The sequence below is a fragment of the Abramis brama genome (assembly GCF_963993115.1).
Source record: "Abramis brama genome assembly, chromosome: 16".
Taxonomy (NCBI): Eukaryota; Metazoa; Chordata; class Actinopteri; order Cypriniformes; family Leuciscidae; genus Abramis; species Abramis brama.
Window position 1 is genome coordinate 32,385,187 of NC_139978.1, and position 26,393 is coordinate 32,411,579.

The 26,393-nt window shown below is 37.6% G+C and overlaps 1 protein-coding gene across 3 annotated transcripts; it reads right to left on the bottom strand.

Annotated features, from left to right (window-relative positions):
• Positions 1-8,926: 8,926 nt before the first annotated feature.
• On the bottom strand, positions 8,927-26,348 carry tfe3a (transcription factor binding to IGHM enhancer 3a). 3 transcript variants are annotated; one of them, XM_084138707.1, is made up of 10 exons: positions 25,834-26,348; positions 21,001-21,114; positions 19,115-19,343; positions 18,786-19,010; positions 15,668-15,763; positions 13,985-14,102; positions 12,471-12,527; positions 12,188-12,263; positions 11,764-11,911; positions 8,927-10,589 (listed from the first exon to the last, which is right to left on the bottom strand). In XM_084138707.1, the coding sequence occupies exons 1-10, from the start codon at positions 25,968-25,970 to the stop codon at positions 10,164-10,166; spliced, it is 1,626 nt and encodes a 541-aa protein (XP_083994833.1). In that variant the 5' UTR covers positions 25,971-26,348; the 3' UTR covers positions 8,927-10,163. The 3 variants fall into 3 exon arrangements, with proteins under 3 accessions (XP_083994833.1, XP_083994834.1, XP_083994835.1); XM_084138708.1 differs by lacking the exon at positions 25,834-26,348 and adding an exon at positions 22,716-23,153; XM_084138709.1 differs by lacking the exon at positions 25,834-26,348 and adding an exon at positions 23,104-23,122.
• Between the last annotated feature and the right edge of the window lie 45 nt (positions 26,349-26,393).

Sequence of the window (26,393 nt, forward strand, 5' to 3'; positions counted from 1 at the left end):
GTATCTATCTATCTATCTATCTATCTATCTATCTATCTATCTATCTATCTATCTATCTATCTATCTATCTGTCTATCTATCTATCTATCTATCTATCTATCTGCTGTTTTCTAAAAACCTAAATAGGAAAAATGCCATTACTAATTAGACTGCTTATCATAAATCATGAAAATGCAAAACATTTATATTTTTATACATACAAACTATAACTAAAATGAACTATACTATTATTTTTCATCATTTATTCATAAACCGAACAAAAGTGACAGTAAACACATTTATAATGTTCCAAAAGATTTTGATTTAAAATAAATGCTGTTTTAAATGTCTATTAATCAAAGTTCATATATGATAATAATGGCAAACGTTTCATGAGCAGCAAATCAGTATTAGATCATATGAGAATGATTTCTGAAGGACCGGAGAAATTATGCTGAAAATTACATTTAAAAATAAATTCAAATAAAAAGCAGTTATTTTAAATTGTAATATTAATAATATTACTGTTTTTACTGTATATAATAATAAGTTTAAAAAATCTTACCGATCCCACATTTTTGCATGGTAGTGTATTTATAGAAAGAGTAAATAAATCAATATATTTGTGAGTTTTAACAGTGATGAGGTTGACTATATAGAGATGAGTGTTACCTCCTGGACAGGAAGGCTGTGTTTATTGTACAGATGTGCCAAGTGGCGTCAACAGGAAGTGGAGGAAGTGACTGAAATGACAGTGCTGGGGCGACAGGATAGGCCCACACGGCCCTAATCCAGGTCCGGTTCTGACCCAGCGCTCCTGCCCTGTGTTTCAAAGCGCCGCCGCTCACAGGAAGCAGCTTTCAGCATCACTGCGCTAAAATAGACAAAACACAGTTTAACCACATCAAAGCCCAGATGTCACGCCAGAGCTCATCCAGTCACTAGAACAGTGGGGCTGTTCTGGTTACATCTTTAGATTTGATTTCTGTTACAGTAAACTAGTAGCAGAAATGAAACTGAAGATCATATTTTACTTTTATTCATTTACAACACCAATTCCAGAAAAAGTTGGGACATTTTGTAAAGCGCAATATGTGATTTGTTAATTCTCTCTTGAACCTTTATTTGAAATATTTCATTGTTTTCACTGGCCAAATTAATTGTATTTTGTAAATACACAACTTTTTTGATATTGATAGCTGCAACACACTCTAAAAAAGTTGGAACAGATGCTAAATAAAAGTGAAAATATTACAGAATATCCAAGTTTACTCTTTTGAAACAGTCCACAATTAGAAGGTAAATCGGTCATTTATGAGGGTGTTGTGTTTGGGTATAAAAAGAGCCTCCAGCAAGGAAAGATGGGTCATGGTTCACCACTTTGTGCCAAATTTCATGAGAGAATTGTCAAACAATTCACAAATCACATTTCACAATGAAAGATTGCAACGTATTTATGTCTTTCTCCATCTACCATACATGATATTGTGAAAAATTTCAGTGAATCCAGAGAAATCTCAGTCTGTGTAGGGCAAGGCAGGAGACCTCTGTTGAATGTGTGTGACCTTTGAGCCCTCAGACGGCACTGCATGAGAAACCATCCTGCTATGTGTTAAATACAGACACGTGGGCTCGGGAGTACATTAGAGAACCGTTGTCACCTAACACAGTCTGGATCTTGAATCTCTGTTATGCAAAGAGAAATCAGCTCAATGCAGAGATGCTGCTGAGTTCTCTGAGCCCGAGCTCATCTCAGATGATCCAAAAGACAGTGGAAATCTGCTGTGGTCAGATGAGTACACGTTTGGACATGGACATTGAGGAAGTTGAGACTTTCATCAAGTCGCCTATAGAAATGGACAACTTTAAAGGCGATTTTCTCAATATTTCGATTTTTCTGCACCTTCAGTTTCCAGATTTTCAAATAGTTGTATCTAGGCCAAATATTGTCATATCCTAACAAACCTAATATCAATGGAAATATTATGTATTCAGCTTTCAGATGATGTATAAATCTCAATTTAAAAAAAATTACACATAAGACTGATTTTGTGGTCCAGGGTCACAAGTGGACATTGAGTTCTGTCTCAAAGACGAAAGGGACCATCCAGACTTTCATCAGGACAGGTGCAAAAGAAAACATCTATGGGGGTGCATCAGTGCAAACGGCATGGTGACTCTCACATGTGTGAAGGTATCATTGATGTGGAGGCATATTGTACGGAGACATAAACTGCCATCAAGATGACATCTTTCCTGGGAGACAAGACAATGCCAGGCCTCATTCCTCATTTTGGAGTGTTGCAGCCATCAAAAACAATTATATTTACAAAATACAATTAAGTTGGTCAGTGAAATCATTGGAAATCTGTTCTTTGTCATTTTGTCAGTAAAATAGAAAAATAGAAAGTTAAAGAGAATTAACAAATCACAGATTCTTGATTTTACTGCATTTTAAAAAATGTCCCAACTTTTCTGGAAATGGGGTTGAAGTAGACGCTGTTATTTTGATGACTTACAGATGAAAAAATGCAATCTGGCGAATGTTGCGAGTCTCCTGAAGTCTGTGACGTCTTTTCCTCGGGCCGGCATGATGGGCTCCCAGACCAATGACCACAGTCCTCCTTTTGTTCATTCAAGGTTTTGGAGAAGAAAGAGTGCTGACGTCGTGAAGACTCTCACCCATGAAGAACAACAAACTCTGCAGATTCCTCATGGCTGAGGAGCACCGCAACATTCAAAAAGGGTGAAGAAATAATCATAACTTCCTTTATTTGGCCCTTCAAGGTTAAAAACCACACCTAACACAGGTTTAATACTTCTGTTCTTTATGTTAATGGTGTTTATATTCTTTGAACACCGCTAAAAATAAGGAACAAGGAACAACACTGCTTTAAAAAGATTAAAAATTAAATATATATATAACAAGTGTACATAATTAAATTATTAATTTACTTATCAGTTTAAAAAAATATTTATTTACTTATTAATTTGAATGCATAATATAGAAGTCAATTAGGATATTATTTAACAAAATAATTGTACCCACCTGTGCAAACAAAAAGTCAGTTGCTTATGCAACTTGGCCTCTATTTTATTACAGGCAGTTTCTTTATGATTTACGTTTCAATTACTCCGAGATCCTGATTATTTTCACACTTGGGAAATCATTTTGGCCTGGCACAAGACCACAAGAAGTGCTAATAAAAACAGGCCCGTTGGCATCTCATCTCAGGACAAAGAGGACACTTCCCGTCCGAGTGCTTTATATCCTATCTGTGATAAAATAACACTCCCTGATGAAGGATCAAGTGAACTATTAAAACACACAATCCAGAAGATCTACCCAGAATGCATTGCAGGTCTGAGTTACAGCGGGTGGGCTCGAGGTTTCATCCAAAACTAACACAGTTAATATGGGGAAGTGAGATTTCAGAAGAAACAGAAACACATTTTATAGCAGGGTGGTGGAGAGCTGGAATAACAATAATATGGCGTTATTCTGTGTTCGGGCTAAAGCCAACACACATTCAGCGCTGTGTTTGACAAACAACGACACACGCACCGAACAGACACACAACAGAAAGGTGAAGTGACAACATGACAACAGAATTCTGAACTTTTATTAGTAAAATTCTTTTACTAATAAATCCATAATTACTCATAAAAAATAATAATAATTAAAAAAAAAAAAAAAATTGAAGACACGAGTAATTAGACTTTTTTGAAACGATGTGTCGTCATTGACACACAAAGGCGTGAGATGTTACTGCCCTCTGCTGGACAAACAACAGCGAAGAGCAACTTCTGGATGTTTTATTCTCAAACATTAGGTCAAATAAGTCACAGTGTGTGAATGCTATTCAGTGAATCTCACAAAACTTGTCAAGAACACACTCATCAACAAGTCTGTTAATGTGAAGGAATTTTCCTTATCGAGTTTGTTGCATATTTTGCATCGTTGTGTTTTAGGGTTGAAAGAAATGTCCTTAAGCTTAAGGTAAAAAAAGTACTGTTATAAAATATACAGTGTATATTTCACTGTAAATAAATACAAACATTTATAAAAGCCTATTTTGATATGCCATTTAAAAAAAAAAAAAAAAAAAAAAAAAACCCTTTTTGCATTATGATTTTTGTTACATTTTCACCCCAGTTCTCAGAAGAAAATTGTGTTCATTCCTGTAATGCATAAAATATGATTGTTTAAAGTACAAATTTAAATGAATTAAAGTACTTGTTGTATAGTCTTAAATGTATTATGAGTTCGATTAAAAACATCATAAATCCTAATGCTCAAAATAGTTAATTGGTTTGAGTAGAGCAAACTTAAAGGGATAGTTCGCCCAAAAATGAAAATTCTATCATCATTTACTCACCCTCAAGTTGTTTCAAACCTGTATAAATTTATTTTTTCTGCTGAACACAAAAGAAGATATTTTGAAAAATGTCGGTAACCAAACAGTTGATGGACCCCATTGACTTCCATAGTAGGAAAAAAAAAATACTATGGAAGTCAATGGGGTCCATCAACTGTTTGGTTACCGACATTTTTCAAAATATCTTCTTTTGTGTTCAGCAGAAGAAAGAAATTCATACAGGTTTGAAACAACTTGAGGGTGAGTAAATGATGACAGAATTTTCATTTTTGGGCGAACTATCCCTTTAAATTACTTCAATCAAATTTGAGTACTTTGAGTATTTAGAACTTTATTTTTCTTTTGACTTCATACAAGCTAAGTTTCCACTAATAAAATATTTAAGTTGAGAAAACATGATAATGTATGAATTAGCTTACTCAAATATTTGAAGTTAAGAGCAATTAAATGTATAATTACAAAATAAAAATCTGCAAGTTCTTTGAATTTCTTGACTTAAAAGTGTTGATGTAACTGATGCTTTTTTTTTTTTTTGCAAACTTATTCAGATTTACAGTGTAATTGAATCCTAACAGGACAAGATGTATTACTGTATTGCAGTAATGAGAATCTGATGAGAATTAATGATATTCACAACAACAAAAATAGTGTTTTTCACACTTTTGATGTGGGATGAAAAATGACCCGGTCATTTTCAACCATTTACTTAAAAGTCAGAAAGTTAAAAATAACAGTCATACAAATACATAGCTGTTTTACAACTTTATTTATATTTTTTTTCCTAAAAAGTAAAAAAAAAAAAAAAAAAAAATCTATATATTCAAGAGTACAAAAAGAAATCTGCACAACTGTTGCTTGTTTCAAAGTTGTTAGGAAAATACAGGTAATAATCATCCACAAGCACTGTGGAAATATTGAAATACATAACAGACGACTAACACATCCCCTTTGCTCAAGTCTGACTGGACAGTGGACATCTACAGGGTGTCATCAAGAACATAATCATGAGATGAATGTAAACGCTGCCTAATAGTCCTCTGCAGTATAGAGGGAACTTGAAGGTCTTCTAATGAATTTTTAGACAAAGCTCTCGACACGGCACCGACCACAGAACCGATGGCAGGATTGAGGAAATTTCAGCAGGCAGAAACTGCACGACAACCTCCAAAACACAAATCCCATCGCTGGGCATCCAACATGGAGGCTTCAAAGAAATATATACAAAAGTACTTGATGATTTAGCCAAAAACAGAACAGGTAATTCCCTGTGGTTTAGGAGTGAATGCTGTGGTGGACACTGGATCATCACACTTACACCGCAGAGATCCTCAAGTTAACTTTCACTGATCTGTTCATCTACAGATACAAGTAAATCTCGTTCCCTCTTTCCCAGCAAGGTTCTAAAACAATCCATCACTGGATATTAATGTCTAATTTGTTTCATTTTAAATAGCAGTGAAAAAACATTTTTATGTCATCTAAAATGCATGTGGTAAAATAAAACTCTTCCGAATGTACATTAGTCACTGTGCTAAATCAGCACATAATATATAGATATTATATAAATGTATATATAGATGAGCTGTAATGTTGCATACAAGTTGCTATTACTAACATACATATTCAGATCCGTCTATTCACAACAGGGTAAAAAAAAAAAAAAAATATATATATATATATATATATATATATATATATATATATATATATATATAATGGTTCAGGTGTGATATGAAACGCTTTCCTGTCTTCAACATGGTCACCTAGAAGTATCGCGCCAAAATCAACCAACTCATACATCACTGTACAGATTCATAAAACCCTGTTTTCTTCATATTTCCATCGCTTTCGGCTCCAAAACGGTGTCTTTTAATCAGGATGTGACCGTTAAATAAGGATTAATGCCCTTCGAGGTGTCCATTGTCAGGTATTAATAGACGACGGCGAGGCGTGAACCGGCCTCCGCCGAAGTCCATTAATACCTGACAATGGACACTTCGAAGGGCATTAACCCGCTTATACCATGGTCACTTGCCAAATAACACATTTTTAAAACATTAGTTTATATTTTAATTAGTTTTACAATCGAAATCTAAAGTTTTTACAATCAATAACTTGGTTTCCCTGGTTACGCCTGACGGTTTATTTAGCAACCGGAGATATTTATAGTCCGCTCAGCTCGTAGAACCCTTCAGTTTACTGCCTGTTGCTATGGTTACTTACAGCTGATGTAGCCAGCGCATTTATTTATTTATTAATTTCGAACGGTAAACAGTCAGTTTCACCAGAACTCCTTTACTAGGTGTCCTCAGAGAATGTCTAATGGCGCTTTTCCATTACCAGTACCGGCTCGACTCGACTCGCCTCGCCTCGACTCAGCTCGGCTCGGCTCGCTTTTCGCTCCGTTTTCCATTGCAGATAGTACCTCCACAATAGTACCTGGTCGTCATAGCGACGCGGCAGTAAACTGCCGTGACTTAATCTTTTACGCGAGACCCGCGAGACACACCCGCTACCCACACACACAGGACAATGGAGGAAATCGAGTGTATGCTGTTTTTGGATGTTTTTGCTTTTGTTTTTATTCAGTATACTCCGTCTGGCGCGTGCAATGATGACGCAGTGAATAGTGACGATTCTCTCTGACCAATCAGCAGTCTGCCTTGTTTTCACGTCACATTTTAGTATCGCCTCAGCCCGCTTAGAACCTCGCCGGAGGTGGTACGAAAAAAAGTACCTGGAAGCCGGTACAGGTACAACTTTTACACAGTGGAAAACCAAACAGAGCCGAGTCGAGTCGAGCCGAGCCGAGCCGAGCTGGTACTGTGTAGTGGAAAAGCGCCATAATAGGAAGAGAATTCACCCTTCGCAAAGACCCGCCCCCCTTAGTTACTGTCGCTATGCCCGACAAGCTACGCTGCTCTCACGCCACACCATGTTCTCACGCAGTGAAAAATACATCGCGGAGCAGAGAGGAGACTGACAACACGCTGACAGACAGGACGGACCAGGTTACTTTTCGGTTACTTTTGATATTAGACATATTAAACAAAGTCTCACCTTTCAAATTTGGTCATTTTTTAAAAGAAATTTAAACGATACATACCGTTTTGTGGCTCTTAAATGTGTTTGACAGATCGCTGTAGAGCATCAGTTAAAGCTGCTCGTGAACCGATCATCTCTTCCTTCTAGTTAATTTATAGCATCAAATAAACATGAATGAACATAAGTAGTAATGTTGTTTTAACCGCGGAAAGGCATCAGTACATTCCGTTTTTCAAGTTCAAATTCTCCCATGTTAATCTGCTATCTCTCCTGACTGCTTTGTCGGACAAAATGGCGGATGGTGGATTATGATTGGTTAGATCGCCTGTCAATCAAGCTCCCTGCGAAGGGTCAATTGGCACTCTCTGCTTACTTCCGGTTTCTGGACTGGCTGCAGTAACACATCTCTGTCCATGCGGGGGCGCTCGCAGGCGAGTGCAGAATGAATGGAGGTCTATGGCGAAAAACCCTCAAAATCCACTTTTCTCAGGATATAATTTTTTGTCTAGTAATTTGAATGTTGTATTCGAAAGGAGATGCAAAGAAATTACACATTGCTGGGTGTTAGATTTTTTAGAGTCACTTATTTGGTTTAAAAAGTATTTTAAAATGTCAATGACGTCAGAATGATGACGTCATTAGCAGAATGCTAGCGTGTTATGGGCAACAACAACTCAACCTGTAAGAAATCGAAAAGAAATAAGTACTCGTTCATTCAACTTTCGACCTATAACCCATGTTGAACTTGCAAAACCTACAATAAAATCTGAGATTTCTCAACGGCAATCGGGTGAAAGAGACACATTTAGCCGTCTAGCCCCATAGACTCCCATTCAGTCTGCACTCGCCCGCGATCACCTCCAGTGGAATTCTAATGGAACTGCAACCAAGATCGATACAATGGGGCTAATAGGAAGTGCCAAGGCTCTCCGTAGACGGGCTCTGGTGTCCTCTATCACTTTTTAATGGACACCCTGCAGCCAATCAGAATCGAGTATTCACCCAGACCATGGTATAATGCCTATTAGCATGTATGAAAAGCAGAACGAGACTCGGAATAAATAAAAACAGAACTTCAGAAAGTCATCATAATCCTGATAAGGGATGTAAAGACTGCAGTAATAATGTCAGGTGTGATGATGCATTAATGTGATTGGTGGCTCTCTGGCAGAGAACAACAGCAATATTCAGAGCTGGAAGGTCTTTGAATGTCAAAGGAAACGCGACGGTCATTTGCTCACACAACCCTCTGCCACTTCACTATGAAAGTACTTGCATAGACAATCTGACACATGACCAGTCTCGGTTGGATCAAATCACATCACAGAAGCCGAGACGCAACGCTGAACAATGGCACAGATATACTGTAGTTATGACATAAACTCAATTTAAATGTTTCTTCGTGTGTTTATGCATCAGTGAGGTGATCCGTGTAAATCAAACATGCATGAAACACTCAACACCAGTTTCACATCAGAACACAGACGTCCCAGCAGGAAATGAAAGAAGAGCTGAACGGGATGTTGTTTTCCTGAGGACATTAAAAGCACATTTACTGTCGCCTTTATCAAATGCACGGATGTACAGCGCACAGATACACACTCTAAACTTTAAAAAAGGGAAATAAAACACAACTGTCCCTTTTATGTTTGATGAGCTACATATACGACAAACACTGACATGCAGTGAGCTCCAAAAGTCTGAGATATATTTAATACAACAGATTACACTACTGTTAAAAAGTTTGGGGTCGGTAAACATTTGTAACGTTTATTTACTTACAGTTAAAACAGTAAAACAATTTAAAATAACTTTTCTATATTTTAAAACGTAATTTATTCCTGAATTTTCAGCATCATTACTCCAGTCTTCAGTGTCACATGATCCTTCAGAAATCATTCTAATATGATGATTTGAGGCTCAAGAAACATTTATTATTATTATTATCTTGAAAACGTTGAAAAAGTTTTTGCGGCCTAATATTTTTGTGGAATCCGTTAAAAGTGATATTTGATGGAGAAATATTTTGTAACACTATAAATGAATTAACTGCCACTTTTGCCAATTTAATGCATCCTTGCTGAATAAAAGTATTAATTTCTTAAAAAAAAGAAAAACTTTTGAACAGTAGTGTATATTAGCATGATAATTTAAGTTAAAAGTTAAACTGATAACATCTTAGTATTTGGTTTGTCTCTTTTCACTTTAATGACAGCAGCTGACAAATACAGAATCTAAAATATGTTTACTCCATTTATAATTCAAAATCCTGCGTATTGTATATTTCAAAGTTTAAAGTCTCAGACTTTTGGAGTGCACTATTTGAGAGAGGTCTGAACCTAAAAATAATCATATATTTCACTATTCAGGCATGTTTTTTTTCCCAACATGTCTAATAAATTCATGTGGTTTGTGTCCATGAGTTAATATTAGAGTGCTACTTTTCATACAACTGCATATTAAAAACACAAAATAGATGTTTAGGACTAAATCTACTCCATGTACATATATTCTTCTATATATTTATCAGAGGTCCAGATAATAAATGAGGCTTTACACACCAGCATCTGCTCCAGAAGTCTTTCCATACTTGTGTCACCTCTAGAAAAAAGTCTTGAGAATCTCAAACTCTGTTTACGAGACTTCTACTGTACAGCGATTAATAAAGACCTCGGATTACACTGCCCTCTACTGGCCGACAATGGAGCGTGCAAGCAGGATTTGCAACTTAAAGCAAAACTATCGTCCCAATTGAAGCCATCACAAGTCTTCTTCCATGCTGAAGCTACTTCTACGACTGCTGGTTTTGGACGCTCCCGGGGAGACTGAGGAAAGCAGGGGATCGGCGCCCCCTACAGGCGACAGAGCGCCGCTGTCATCCATCAAAATATCCCCTAACCCCATTTCCGCCATCAGGGATGGACTAAACACGGAGGCAGAGGGGTCATCTAACTCGCCGAAGCTGAGTGTCCCGAGGTCCAGAGGGCTGGTGACCACCCCGCCCACTGAGGAGGTAGAAGAAGGCGGAGACAAGAAAGAAGAGGGCGTGGCCTGGTTGAGGGACAGAAGGGTCTTGGAGAGGTCATGGCTGGGGATGTGATTCAGAGTTAAAGTCTGCGGCTGGAGCATGGAGTCAGAGATCTGAGATGAAGACATGCCGTGGAGACGAGCCTGCATTTCCAGCTCCTGTCGATCACACAGGCACAGTCATTAAACTGCAATAGGGGCATTTACACATGACAAACATGCATGTTCAATAACAACTGAAGGAACATTCGTATAAAAGTGACAGGGTGGCCTACAGACATTAGGTTTTAATAAGAATGTTGATATTTGGCATTGAAAGAAACAGCAGAGGAGTTGAACAAAGGTCAGTGTTATGCAAATGAGCGATGGTGTGATACCGCAACTACCAGTGGGATTGCAAAGTTATCTGCTGCCTGATACACAAGGACACAGCAGTTTTGCACAAACTGCTACTACTAGAAACTGACAGAACAGAGACTCGCTGAGTAACCAGGCAGTTTCTGGGTCCCATTGACTTCCATAGTAGGAAAAAAATATACTATGGAAGTCAATGGGACCCAGAAACTGTCTGGTTACTGATATTCTTCTAAATATCTTCCTTTCTGTTCAGCAGAAGAAAGAAATTCATACAGGTTTGAAACAACATGAGGGTGAGTATATGATGACAGAATTTTCATTTTAAAGTGAACTATCCCTTTAAGGCCTGTTCACACCAAGGACGATAACTATAAAGATAACGATAAAGATATAGTTCTAAAAATCTTTCTCAACATTAAAGAATAGCATAGTTAGAATCACGTTCAGAATGATTTTATGAAATAATATACAATAAGGAGTTTAATGATATCATCAATCAATAAATCAGGAGAAGGAATTTTCTATGCAGTTTATTTTACATTTACACATGTAAAAAATTACATTTTCTGTTCAGTTTATTGCTTTTTTTAAATATTAAAAATGTTTTTTTTTTTGTTAATTAAAAATTAAGCTGAAATCAAATCAAACATAAATATTAGATGGAAAAAAATAACCATAAAAACTTTATAGATAATTAAAATTTGCTTTGACAACTAACTGAAATTAACACATTAAAGTTGAAGCACTAAAATTTGTTTATTTTTATTTCACTTTTAGTTTTAGTAAAGCTAAATATATATATATAAAATAAAATAATTCAAATGACAAAAGCACAATAAATTACTAATATAAACTAAAAAATTAAAAAAACTAATTGTAAATATTTACAAAAACTATAATAGTATATAAAATAACTCTATGGAATGAATTTACATATGGCAAAAGAGTTTGTGTGTAAATCTATGCTGCAGAATACCTGAATGCGCAGCAGCAGACTGCGGTTGGCGTGTTCAAGTTTCTTCTGTCTCATCTCCATCTCTTTGGCTCTCTGCTGCTCCTTCTGTAGCTTGCGGATGTAGTCGACCGACGCCTTTAGGATAGTGCCCTTGTTCCAGCGCATCTCCCTGTTGAGAAAACACATGCAGATACTCTTACAGAAGCATGCACTGAATTAAATCATCTAAAAATACTCTACATAAGACAAATACAACTATGACTAAAAACATTTAGGACAAAAAAAAAAATTATGTAAACAAATGAAATATACACTAATGGTCTTAGAATTTTGTACCTCAGAGTCATTACAATTTAAATGATCTTTCTAACTGAATACATTCAGCAGTGCAAATTATTACTGTTGAAAACCAGAGAGAAGTGAGAATAAGAGCAGTGATACTGACGGGTCAGAGGACTTCGGAATGAGACCTCCAAGTTCCTTAATGCGGTCATTAATGTTGAATCTTCTTCTTCTCTCAACTACAAAACACACACACACACACACACACATTAATGGATGGGAACAACTAGACAGACAAGTTGTTTCAGATAAACAGAAATGTAATTTACTTCCTTATACACTACCAACAACGGTTAATCTTCAGGTTTTTATGTGCAGATAGTAATGACATAATCTTAGAGATAAAAACAAACTGTAGGTCAAATCTTCAAGAAATCAAAACTCACTCTGGTTATGGTTGTCTTTTTTCTGCCTCTCCTTCATAACAGCTTTTGCCTCTGCATCTTTAAAACAAATAACATGGCAATTTATATTACATTTTAAAGGGGAAGTGTGAAATTTCTTTGTCACTAGCATCACCAGACAGAACTGCTACACAAATGCCATTGTTCAAACAAATAGATGGTCCCATCCAAAAATCTACGGTGTCGGGCTGGATGAGGTGTGGGACTTTTTGTGGGAATCAACCAACAAATAACTTGGTTTCTGATAGTAAACTGAGGTACAAGGAAGTATTTCACTGCACTTTTAAGGTTTTATGTTAGCTAAATAGGCTACGTTCACACTGTCAGTTTTGGGGATTGACAACCACATTTACTTACAGATGTGAGTCTCAAAATGTCTTGTTTACACAGTAACTTAAAGTAGCATCTCCAATACTGTCTTGTATGAACGAGCAATGGGAGTCAAGCCAGTTGTTCAGACTGGAGTCAGTTGTTCAGATTAGAGTCAGTTGTTCAGACTGGAGTCAGTTGTTCAGACTGGAGTCAGTTGTTCAGAATGGAGTCGGTTGTTCAGACTGGAGTCGGTTGTTCAGACTGGAGTCGGTTGTTCAGACTGGAGTCGGTTGTTCAGACTGGAGTCGGTTGTTCAGACTGGAGTCGGTTGTTCAGAATGGAGTCGGTTGTTCAGAATGGAGTCGGTTGTTCAGACTGGAGTCGGTTGTTCAGACTGGAGTCCGTTGTTCAGACTGGAGTCAGTTGTTCAGACTGGAGTCAGTTGTTCAGATTGGAGTCAGTTGTTCAGACTGGAGTCAGTTGTTCAGATTGGAGTCAGTTGTTCAGATTGGAGTCAGTTGTTCAGACTGGAGTCAGTTGTTCAGACTGGAGTCAGTTGTTCAGACTGGAGTCAGTTGTTCAGACCATTTTTTCTAGAGAATGCGGTTGTGAGTCCCGAAAATGTACAGGTGTGACGTGTGAGTTTGGTTATAGAATGTGGTTGTCACTCCAGTAAACAACTGAACTGTGTGTAAATGTAAACATATTATTAAGGACTCAAATACAAGACAACCGTATTCTGCTGCTGTGTAAACATGACCTAAGATTCACAAACCATATCTGCCCTCCCATCTTTCCAAAAGTCTAACAAAACACTGCTAATTTATTACGATTGCTACTAAAACACAAGTTTTACTTCTATAATTATCTTTTTATTGCATGCTGGCCAGTGACTGATGAATGATGGGTATTTACACGAACTACTTAATCATAAGTTCTGCAAAAGCACAAATATCCACTGATACAATAATGAATCATAAGCAGCGATGATTATATTTTTGTGTGCGCATGAACAGATCTTAACTGGAAACTGCAGTGAAATTGGGAACTGGCAAATGTGGTGTGTAACTCTGCTGATACAGTCAGACTGAGTCGACTGGTCGGTGAAGGATCAGTGCCAGAGAAATGAGGAAGAAGCAGCAGTGAGATAAAGAGATGGAAGGCCACAGACAAGAAATACAGACCGGTAAACTCTCTCTTGACGTTGTGCAGGTCTGCAGGGCAGGAGTTGCTGACGGTGATGGTGGGCGCCGCCATGCCCTGACTGCTGTACACATCCAGGAGATTTCCTGAGATTGGCAGCTGTTGAAAACCAACCACAACGCATTAAATCAGGGCCCCACCCACGGCATTATCTAGTGAGAGGCCCCCTCATCACACATGGTGCAGCGTATGGATAACCTTCATTCAGTTCACCACAAAAATGAACCTTCATATCTGAAGGGCGACATCTTTAACAATGGCCAAACGGCTCCTGTGTGCATGTTTATTTGTAAAGTGAAACAAACTGGTAAAGGCAAGGACAACTATAGGAATAAATATAAATTAATTTGAGGTCAAAACTTAAAAATTCATAAACCTTCCTCAGTCAGTGCTTACTAAAACTTTTGAGAACATAAAACACAACACATCTAAGCATAATTCCATACTAGATGTGACAATTTAAAAAAAAAAAAAAATGGTTTCACAAATGAAGTTTGCTCTGCTTGCATTTCATCACCGAGCTTCAATAAACCCATAGCTGCATTGAGAGCGAAGTCAGACATTTTTTGAATTATTAAACCAGTTACATGTTATGTTTGAAGTTTCAAACATGAGGGTTTAATAGAAAACACATTTCCTTCATCTTTAAAAACCGAGCTAGCCTGAAAGGTGACTTTTGATTTGTAAAACCGATGAGGTGACAACTGTGCAAAAATCAATTATGTAAAATCCATCAAAACTTTGAGGCATATCTTGGCCAACGCACGCTCAAATAAACCCATCAGATTGTTCCCAACATGCTAAGATTATTTAATAAACTATCATAAAACATGCCATCCTGTCTCTAAAGCAACTAAAACACAAACCTACCATCTTCACACAGCATTTACACAGATAGTGAAAAGACAGGCAATGAGGCAGAGAGATAAAATGTGCAAAATTTACCTCAATCTGGCCCTTTTTCTTTTCATTCTCCGGCAGTAAAACCAGAATCCTCATGTTCTCTTATACACTCGCAAAGTGCTTCCTCTTTCTGTGTGTCTCTCCGTAAAAAGGGACGTTTAGAAATGGGGAAATATCTTTTGGAGTATTAAAAAAGCCACAGAAATCAGCTCGTTCACACACACAAGTTGAAAGGCCGGTGTTTCTGCATGTGTGTGCGCGGCAGCTCTCTGTCACTCCTCCGCGGCGCACCAACCCCACCCATTGTGAGCCATGTGTCAGAAGTTTATATTTGCTCCCAGTGTTTCAAGCCCACATTCAACCCAAACGTCCCGAATGCAAACACTTACTGACAATACAGAAGCCCATGAGCCTAAGTTATTAACCTTTAATCGTAACTGGTTACACAAGCAGGCGCTCCTCCCAGAGTCAACTGAAAATTACTGATTTGAAAACCGAAATTGTATTTCCAAAGCAATGGCATGTCAGAGCAGGATTCCCTTGGAGACAAATTTGCTTCAATTCATTAATGGGAACTATGACTAATGGCTGTTTCCACATCATCAGTGAATTATCCAAAAAAACAAACAAACACTATGCATGTAAGATCTGTTACAAAATGTGATGCAAAACAAGTTTAACAAACTTTACCTAATCAGTTCTTATGAAATTAATACGTTGCTCAATTGATCCTCAATAGAATTGAGGATGTTGCTACATACCGTGTTGGGAAGCTGCAAACCCGATTCGATCAGAGTCATAAATTCATCGTTTAAACTTGATTCCAGGCTGATGATGTCATCAATGACGTCTTCTATCTGTGCATATCGAAAAGAGAGGAAAAAAACAGCTTAGCAGGACTTGTAGATGCAAATGTTTTTGAGTCCTTCTAGCACAAAAATATGCTTTAAAGTTTGACTTCCATGCTGAGTCATGAGGCAGAAGGAAGTCTAAATAACACACTACACAGCAGTTTCCAGAGTGACACACCGGCCACATGGAGATGAGATATACAGACATCCAATTTAAAGTCTGATAAAGTCTCCAACCTTAGCAAGCTTGTATTTCATCGTAGGGTTTTCCAGCCAGTGGTTTTGATTGAGAAGGAGAAATACAGGACTGAAAGGCTTTAATAGCCAAGCCCACACCAAGTGCAAAGTGTGCAGGGGTCATTGAGTGTTGAGTGTGATATTTACCAGCACAATGTGGTACCAAAAGCAAAGTGCCCGAGAGAGTCTGGCCGACTTCACGCAGACTTGACAAAGCGCACTATTGTATTTAGTAAACGCGAGGGAAATTCTTCAAAAGAATCTTTCCGAGTCTCAGAGCCAAACATTTAATTAGTTGTCTAGCATACTCTAAACGGCTTAAGACTTGAGATTATTAGGACAATAATTACTGATTAGTGCAGTTTTGTAAGCATGTGAAATTCAGACTATGACTTGCAAAATAAGCAGCCTAAAGTACAAGCTGGTTGGAGAATAAAACCTTATCCTATCAATGCAGCATTGTTTGATAACACAACACTAAACTATAACTTCTCACACAAGTTATATCATATACAGAATATGAAAGTGAACGGTTGATGTGCTGATATCTTACTACGACAGATCTGGGTCAGATTTGAGATACTGTATGTAAAATCCTAGTGAAAGTTATATGGCCAAATGGTCTGTCTGAATACTCAACTCTGATTGGCTGGAAGGTGTGCAATAAAAGCGTTTAATGCACAGGTAGTTCCCCAAGTAAGTTTAATCACCGTTCTATATTAATGCGCTGTTTTCATTTAAACGCACATACGCATATATCACTCGCACAGAGAGCAGAGATCGAGCTGCGCACACACAGAAATATTCAAGAGCACAGACACTTGTTATCAATGCGGCCCTGTGACTTTTATTAATAAAAGTCTACATTATACACTACCGGTCAAAAGTTTTAGATCGGTAAGATTTTTAATGTTTTTAAAAGAAGTATCTTCTGCTCATTTGATTAAAAATACAAACAAAAACAGTCATATTGTGAAATATTATCACAATTTAAAACAGCTGTTTTCTATGTCAATATATAGTTAAGTGTAATTTATTCCTGTGATCAAAGTTGAATTTTCAGCATCATTACTCCAGTCTTCAGTGTCACATGATCCTTCAGAAATCATTCTAATATGATGATTTGATGCTCAAGAAACATTTATGATTATTATCAATGTTGAAAACAGTTTTTTACATTTTTATTTCATGATGCTATGATGAATAGAAAGTTCAAAAGAACAGCATTTATCTGAAATCTAAAGCTTTTGTAACATTAAACACTACCCTTCAAAAGTTTGGGGTCAGTAAGAATTTTATTTTTATTTTTTGGGGAAATAAATTAAATAAATCAATACTTTTATTCATCAAGGATGAGTTAAACTGATCAAAAGTTACAGTAAAGACATTTATAATGTTAGAAAATATTCTATTTTAAATAAATGCTTTTCTTTTGAACTTTCTATTCATCAAAGAATTTTGAAAAAAATTGTACACAACTGTTTTCAACATTGAAAATAATAATGAATGTTTTTTTCTCTGGTAAATATTGCGCTGCAAACATCAGTAACAGCTTTAAGTTGTCAATGCTGGCAAATGATCATGGTATAATCCATGGCTAGCTGTGCTTTAAACGATTTTAATGCACTTTGCGGAGGCAACAACCCTCCACTTCTTGTCTTAAAATCATTTAATGCAGAGCTAGCCGTGGATTATCCCTTATATATATATATATATATATATATATATATATATATATATATATATATATATATATATATATATATATATATGTAGGAAATTTTATTTTAGTCTCTTTGGATAATCCTGTCTGCCAAATGCATAATTGTCTATGTTTGTGCGACAGTTGCTTTTTTAAGCAATCAAAAATTGATTGAAAATGATTTTTTCCAAGCAGACAATAAAACAGACACAAGTACACCTTACAATGAAGAAGGGACCATAGCCATATCAAGAATATCACAGAGACTTTGGGAATCAGTATAAAACCACATAGAAACACCCTGAAAAAAAAAACTTACAACAACACTTTAGCAACCGCATAGCAACACCCTGGCAACCACCCACAACAGCCTAGAATCAAGCCAGGAACAAGTAACACTAAAATCTAGTTACTGTCTAGTGAGCGTAAAGATTATTTTGTAATCGTGCATGTGAAAGTAGGCCAGAGCACAGAGCATTACGTTATGCTGTCAGTGATTGTGTAAATGGGTCATCTTTTGTTATGACATTGGCTCAAGGACTCTAATCTTTACAATAACCTAATTGTCATGATTTAGTACTGTTAAACTTACATCATTTGGAGATTAAAAATCATTGAAAGAAGTCTCATTCTCACAAAGGATGCATTTACTTGATCAAAAGTACAGTAAAAAAAATAAAAAATATTGTGAAATATGATTACAATTAAAAATAACTTTTCTATTTGAATATATTTTAAATTGTAATTTATTCCTGTGATGTAAAGCTGAATTTTCAGCATCATTACTCCAGTCTTCAGTGTCACATGATTCTTCAGAAATCATTCTGATATGCTGATTTGCTGCTCAAGAAACATTTCTTACTATTATCAATGATGAAAACAATTGTGCTGCTTCATATTTTTGTGCATTTATTTGAAACTGAAATCTTTTGTAACACTATAAATGTCTTTACTGTCACTTTAGATCAATTTAATGCATCCTTGCTAAATAGGAGTATTAATTTATTTTTTTTAAATTCACTAAATCCACCACATTATTGGCAATATACATTCTATAACAGAAAGATCTGATCTGGGTTCAGTTTGTACCTCTTCTTTGTTCGATCCAAGGCTGAGCACAGCCAGTGGGCTGCTGGGAGTGCTACTGGCAGCAGGGGCCAACTCAGGGGCGGAGGCAGGCTGGGGCGAAGGAGATGTTGCCAGCGTCTGATTAGCTATTTTATTGCCAAGGGTGTGAGAGAGGTATTGCTTCACTTGCTGCCTCTGAGCTTGTTGGATGTGGTACTTTGTTGGGTTTTCCAAGTGAGTTTGAACCTGGGATTCAAACACAGGACAACATTAGTTCCCCCTAATGAGTTAAACCATATTTAAACATCATATTTGATGTTTTTATTTTTTATAGATTTCTCATGTGATACCTTCAGCACTTCCACGGGCACCTGGGCCGGGGTGGCAGGCAGGGTGGAGGCGACGGAGATGGCAGGGGTGGCGTCAGTAAGGCGCTGTACAGCGCTGGACGCCTGTTTCTGGGCCTCTCGTCTCTCCTGGTCCTGAGCCTGCTGTCGCATCAGCTCCTGCCTCATCAACACGCGTGACGTCATCACTGAGCCGGCTGGGGTCACAGGGTCAGCAGAGGGCAGAGAGCCACTACGGGGCCAGACGATGAGAAGGTAAATAAGCTTAGAGTGCCACGATACACCCCCGTGCTGTAATCATATTACCACATGCTATTTTTGAAACACAGGGCTGAAAGTTCACCGCTAAGATAGAGATCAATTTAAGACAGACGGCATGAGAACAGCAACTTAAAACACAAGATGGTCAGAAATAATGATCTCTCGTTCATGAGATCATGAAACTTTATTTGTCATGTCAAACAAAAACTACTGAATAAAAATAGTTAATTTCTTATATAAAAGGTCTTATTGTGCACGCTACTTTAAAGAAAAATATAGAAATGTAATGACTTTCTGTGCCTGAGGCAAAGCAGGAGAATATACAAACCATTAAAATGATTGCCTCTTTATGATACAATTAAATCCTGATGAATATTATCAAATCCTGCGCTAAAATACATTATTAAAATAATAATACATTATTTCCTGCTCTAAAATACATCACATTGTGGAAGTTAAATGCAGTGCAAATGCTATTTAAAGAAAAAAAAAGTTGTTTTAAAATAAATTAAATATTTATAAAGTAAATTTTAAAAAACTTGCTTCGCATCTGAAACTATCTCAAGAATTACATTTATTCTTTTATCAGACACTTTTATCCAAAGTAACTTGCAAATGAGACTGATACAAACAAAATATGTCCTTTGTATCTTAGCGTGTGGTGCTATCAACTACCAAAATAAAATAAAATCTCTCCATACAGTTTTGCATTTCCAACAATACGGCCTTCACATTTCTTTCACACGGACTCGTTTTAGTGATGAGTCATTGTGGGAAGTCCTAGAGCGAACAGAAAACAAGCAGCCAAGACCATGCTGCCTCAAACACACCGTTTGCTACAAAGAAAATCCAAAGATTACCATGTCAGGCAGATCACACTGTCAGATAAGAGCTGAGAGACTGTGGGAGACAGCAGCGTGTGAACTTTGAAACCGTTGTATAATTGATTTATCTTAAAAAACACTTGGTTATGTAATTCTTTGCAGTAAACAGACCATCTGACCCACTATCCTTAAACATATTACTCCATAATCAATATGTTTTTTTTGTAAGGAGAGCTGCGGAAAGAGGTATTATGACTGATCACGGTGTTTTGTTTTGTGCTGAATCACTGGGAAGTCCCTGGAAACAGACACCGGGAAGTTCTGTCAACAGAAACCCAACGCCTCGTCTAAACGCCTGCAGGACAGCATGCACTGACCTGCCTCACCCCCAGAAAAAACATGCAGTTCTCATACAAACGAGCACAAAAACTTATAATTTCATATAAACTGAGCGATAAGCAACTGTGTATGAATGCAGCAAACCAAGAATGTACAATATGTCAACAATTCAGAAATACATTAACTCATTGCCAGTAAAATCCCACGGGGTAAAGCTGATTATAGTGTTGTTAAAAAAATAAAAAATAAAAATAAAAAAAATCAACAAGTAACAGGTATGTGGCAAAACGTGATTAAAAAAAACTTCTAGACATCTTACTCAAGAGTATGCAGGAAGTAAATCAGATATGATTGCGGTTTTCTCATAAGCATGTCTAGCATGCGGCCACAATCTAAATGTGTAGATGACAGTACAGATATAAACAGGAAGTATATTTATATAATCGGATCATTCGGCAGACTCACCTCGGGGTGATGGGCTGACTCTTGAGCTCGTAGAAGGTGTCCGAATCGGTGGAGAAAATGCCTTCCACCTCAATATCTGCCACGATCCCAGACTCAGGCAGAAGGGGTTCAACACTGAGAAGGGAAGAACACACCAACGTCACATAACGTCAGCCTACAAACATCTCCCATAATCTGACATGTTGATGCAGAGACTGTGAACAGGAGGGGTTTACTGTAACATCCTGCAATTAATAAAGTCTGTCACTAAACACTAAACTCCCAATAGATATTTAATACATGTATCACAAACTTTGATGGAGGGAAAAACAGCGCTTACACAGAATACAGTACAGACCCTTTCCAAAAAATTAGAATATCATGGAAAAGTTTATTTATTTCCATAATTCCATTCAAAACGTTAAACTTCCATTGATTATAGATTCAGGGCCCACAACTTAAACGATTTCAAGTATGTAGTTGTTTATTTGTACATAATTTGGGCTTCCAGCTCATAAAACCCACGAAAACAGGATTTCAAAAAATTAGAATATTACATGAAATCACACAGTAATTACACAGTGATACCATGGTCATTGAACCAGGTTTTGGTTCTTTTGGCAGTGTGGGCAGGTGCAAATCCTGCTGGAAAATGAAGTCAGCATCTCCATAAAGCTTGTCTGCTGAAGGAAGCATGAAGTGCTCTGGAAATGTCCTGGTAGACGGCTGCGTTGAGTGGACAGCACAGTGGACCAACACCAGCCGATGACATGGCTCCCCAAACCAACACAGACTGTGGAAACTTCACACTGGACTTCAAGCATCTTGGATTGTGTGCCTCTCCATTCTTCCTCCAGACTCTGGGACCTTGGTTTCCAAATGAGATGCAAAATTTGCTCTCATCAGAAAAGAGGACTTTGGTCCACTGTGCTTTATTAAATCCAGAGTCAACGCAGCCGTCTACCAGGACATTTTCAGAGCACTTCATGCTTCCTTCATTTTCCAGCAGGATTTGCACCTGCCCACACTGCCAAAAGATGGTATCACTGTGTAATTACTGTGTGATTTCATGTAATATTCTAATTTTTTGAAATTATATATATATATATATATATATATGTACCTCTTTGCTCCACAATTTTTCTGTGCGTGAGAAAATGGATGTGTGGCGTGAGAGCGTGTGAAAAGTGTCAATTGCGTGAGTCTCACGCTCAAAGCGTGAGAGTTGGCAGCCCTGGTTGTCTTTAATATTTGAAGTTTTTGTTAATCCGAAAAATGATCCGATCCGTAACTCAATATTTATAATCATGTTATTTATGTATGCTACTTGTGTATGAAGGACATGTGTGTGTTAATTATGTATACTACTTGTTTAAGAAGGACATAAGTGTCTTCTTACATAAAAGTTGCTCATAAAAGGCTGCCTACATAGACAGCATATATTTTGAGCTTTTATGGACAAAATTTAGTGTGCCTACAAAGACATTCATATTCATGCAAATCCCTAATGAGCACAAATGCCCCAAAACTAATCAGCTTCCTGTCTATGCAACATTTTTGGGGGGCATTGATCCCCAAAAGTATAGGCAGCTCAAGGGTTTGAGAGACATCCACTATCTTACCGGTGAAAAACACATCCACACCTTCACAACACCATCACCTCTGAGCATAAAGTATGAAATACTATCCTCAGAAAGCTCTAAACGCATTTTAGACCGTTCACAGATATCACATACCTAAAGCCTCTTCTGGTTAGTGCAATAATCCAAGTGACGCAATCAGATCAAACGTTATCAAACGAAACCATTCCGGTAAATTCGGTTTGTAAACCGCATCAGCTCATGGTCAGCATCTGAATCCCGGGCTGATACGAGCTGTCACGCTGATTTGCACGATCTAAAGGCGAGATTTACGAGCAGAGCATCGCCGTTTCGCTTGTGTTTTGGTTTCCCCAGGTGGCCATGTTTGTGCCACTCCGAGCACGCGAAGCTCCTCTGTCTTCCGGTGAAATTATGACATTACGAAACCTACTACAATGAAGGCTTAAGCTCATGTAGATATTAAAAAGGTCATTCAACATTGCTTGGAGCTGTCAGTCAGAAAACCAAATTAATATTCACTGACCAAGCGATCCCTATTCGTTGATTAGCCAGCTGACTAGCGCACACTCGCACACCCTTGCCTTTGAGCCAACCGGCTTGGCTGTCTGGAGAAATTAATTAATATTCATGAGGCAAGCCTTCACTATTCGTTGATTGGCCAGCTGACAAGCGCCCACGCTTGCCTTTGAGCCAACCAGCTTGGCTGTCTGGGGAAAGTAATTAATATTCATGAGGCAAAACTACACGCTACCCGGCTTCTAGAGTTGAGCTTTTCAAGCTGAAACTTTCGCTAAACACACCCATTTCAACAAAAATTACTAGTACAGGAGAAAACTTGCCATATACTTATCTAATCTATGTTTTCGGGGTGTATTAGCTGAGGACTACCCTAATATAAACTACTCCTTTACTAAGAAAAGAGGAATACAAAAGCTCAAAGTCAATAGTCACCGCCAGAGGGAGTCACTGCATCAATTCTATATAAAAATCCATTTATTCCCATATTATATTTTCCCTTTTTAAAATTTCCCTTCTTTTCCCTTATATTTCTTTTTATTAGCTGACCCTATTAATTTTCTGTATTGTATACTTCCAGTTCTATAAGTGCTGTACTATAAGCTTTTGCAATATTGTAATATTGTATATTGTATATATGGAAAACACCTCATTTCTTTAGGTACTGTTGTAATACTTAATTTTACTCTTACTGTACTGAACACAACTACCACCTATCTGATGACATGACAATAAAGAATATTGAACTTTGAAAGCACGTTATGCAATGTAAAACATAAAAATCTTAACTTTTATGGTAATTGGGCAATAGACAGAAAAGGCTGTGGTCATGTCTTTTCTGAGGACAGCAAATGAAAAACACATTCCTTTGGGTACAAAAGGAGCAAAATAGCGTGCGCTCAGCAAGCACGAACTTGAGAGGAAGCAGAGTGAAAACATGGACAGAAAAAAAGAGAAAGGGAAAATGTGTGGGTAGATTTGCTGAGTCATATCCCGTGAAATCTGAGGCTCAGGACAGAACTGCTAAGCTAAGCCTCCGGTTAAACGGCTGTAGTGGGTAAGAGTAACACAGACAGACATTCCAGAGGAATTGTTTTGGCAGGGTGGAAGGGAGGGTGGAGGGGAGGAGGGGGGGTTAAAGGTTGAGGCTGAAATGGCTTTGATGGTTGGGTTGAGGAATTACAGGAGATGGTTCTTTTGATATCCTGAAAGCTCAAATGTACACTTGAATTCTCATGCATAAAAAATGTTCATGTTCCATAGCTTTCCTGACCGCACCTCCTTTTATTCCTCCTGCACACAATATTTAGAGACTTGCAATAATGCTCAACTTCTGCTCAACATTGGGTACTATGCATAATAATATTGTAGGGATAGTTCATCCAAAAATGAATATTCTGTCATTAATCACTCACCTTCATGTCGTTCCAAACCTGTAAGACTTTCATTCATCTTTGGAACACAAATAAAGATATTTTTTAATGAAATCTGAGAGCTGTCTGTCCCTCCATTGACAGCTACGCAACTACCACTCTGACACTTCAAAAAGTTCATAAAGAGATCGTAAAACTAATCTATATGAATTGAGCGGTTTAGTCCAAGTTTTCTGAAGAAACACGATCGCTTAATATGATGAACAGATTAAATTTAGGCTGTAATTCACATATAAACATTCATCAACTCACACATCAGTCGTAGAAAACGGAAGCTCAAGCATGTTCGCTTGTGCGAGAACCAATGAGATTCATTCTCGTGTTACGCAGCACGTTTGAGGTTTGTTCTCAAGCGTCAAGCAGGTTCGCTTGAGCTTCTGTTTATGTTTGCTGATCTATGTTTATATGTGAATAAAAGCCTAATTAAATCTGTTCATCATATTAAGCGATCGAGTCTCTTTAGAAATTTTGGACTAAACCGCTCAATTCATGTGGATCCATTTTATTATCTCTTTATGAACTTTTTGAAGAGTCAAAGTGGTAGTTGCGTAGCTGTCAATGGAGGGACAGAAAGCTCCCAGATTTCATCAAATATATCTTCATTTGTGTTCTGAAGATGAATGAAAGTCTTACAGGTTTGGAACGACATGAAGGTAAGCAATTAATTACAGAATATTCATTTTTGGGTGACCTAACTCTAAAATAGTTTATGATAGTTTATGACTAAAAAACAGTCAAGTTATGTGCAAAAATAAAGGCGGGACTATGTGCAAAATAAACTACATAAACCTAAAAAAAGAGAAAGAAACAGAACAGTCTGAATCTACCCCATGAAAATTTATATTTATAAGTTGGAAATAATTGTCATGTTTTACAAGAAAATGTTTCAGTTTTTCTATTTCAAAATTTCATGTGCAATTTAATGTTACTTGCCGTTTCTGTTGGTGAAATGTTAGCAATTTCTGAGAGAAATTTGTTTCTACAAGTTTTTTTTCAATGTACACACTAAAACTCAGTAATCTGCATTGCAGTGATGAAACAAAGAATTGAACAACCCTCTAATCCAAAGCATCCAGGTTCTCGGATTTGCTTATATAGCATCAACATTCAATTGAGTTCATCTTCCGAGACTTGTCAAGAGGCTGCATGCACTAGCTAAACAAAGTAGCCTTAATGTCATTTCTGCCCATGATCTAGTAGTCCACAGTCTGCAGGATCCCAAAACAACAACAATCATTTAAAACAATCACTTGTTTGAACCAGTCGTTACAACTACAGAGTTTCTGTGATGCTCGTGCACTAACCTGATGAGATTGACAGATTCGGCTGAGGAGTCCAGAATGACGTAGACGGTCTGAGGACGCTCGTGCTGCTCCTGTTGTCCAGGTAACGCCACTTCCACTCGGCCCTTCTCGGGTCTGACGGAAGGCAGGCTGCACATTTTCTCCAGGAGCGCAATGGTATTTACAAACAGCAAAATAAACGAGCTAGAGCAACTGAGAATGATAGTCGCCTGAGCTCAAGTTAACAAACTATATCAAACCAGTTGTTTTCTGAAGAGGTTAAAATAGAGGACTGTCGCACTGTCCGATCGCGAGCGAGATGTTTACTACACGAATTTTAACTTTCGTCCGTATCGATGCTTTCTTTATCTGTGTAGACTAGAGCTTGATGAAAATGAAATGCGTCTTGACGGACAAAGTCCTTAGTTGATCTATCAGAGTCTGACTGCAGTGCACGGCGTTATCTTGCTGTCTTCTCCAGGAGTAAAATCTGACTGGAAAACCCCACAGTGACGCTCCATGATCAGCCGAGGGTTGACAGACAGACGAGCGGGCCAATAGCTGTGCAGCAGGGCGGGACT

Bases quoted from the DNA above. Each gene is read 5' to 3' on its own strand.
- tfe3a (XM_084138707.1), bottom strand. From the start codon at position 25,970: ATGTGCAGCCTGCCTTCCGTCAGACCCGAGAAGGGCCGAGTGGAAGTG. The intron at 15,764-18,785 runs GTACAAACTGAA...CGATATGCACAG, and splicing joins TTGGATCGAACAAAGAAGAG to ATAGAAGACGTCATTGATGA. The intron at 11,912-12,187 runs GTCAGTATCACT...TTTTCTCAACAG, and splicing joins ATTCCGAAGTCCTCTGACCC to GGAGATGCGCTGGAACAAGG.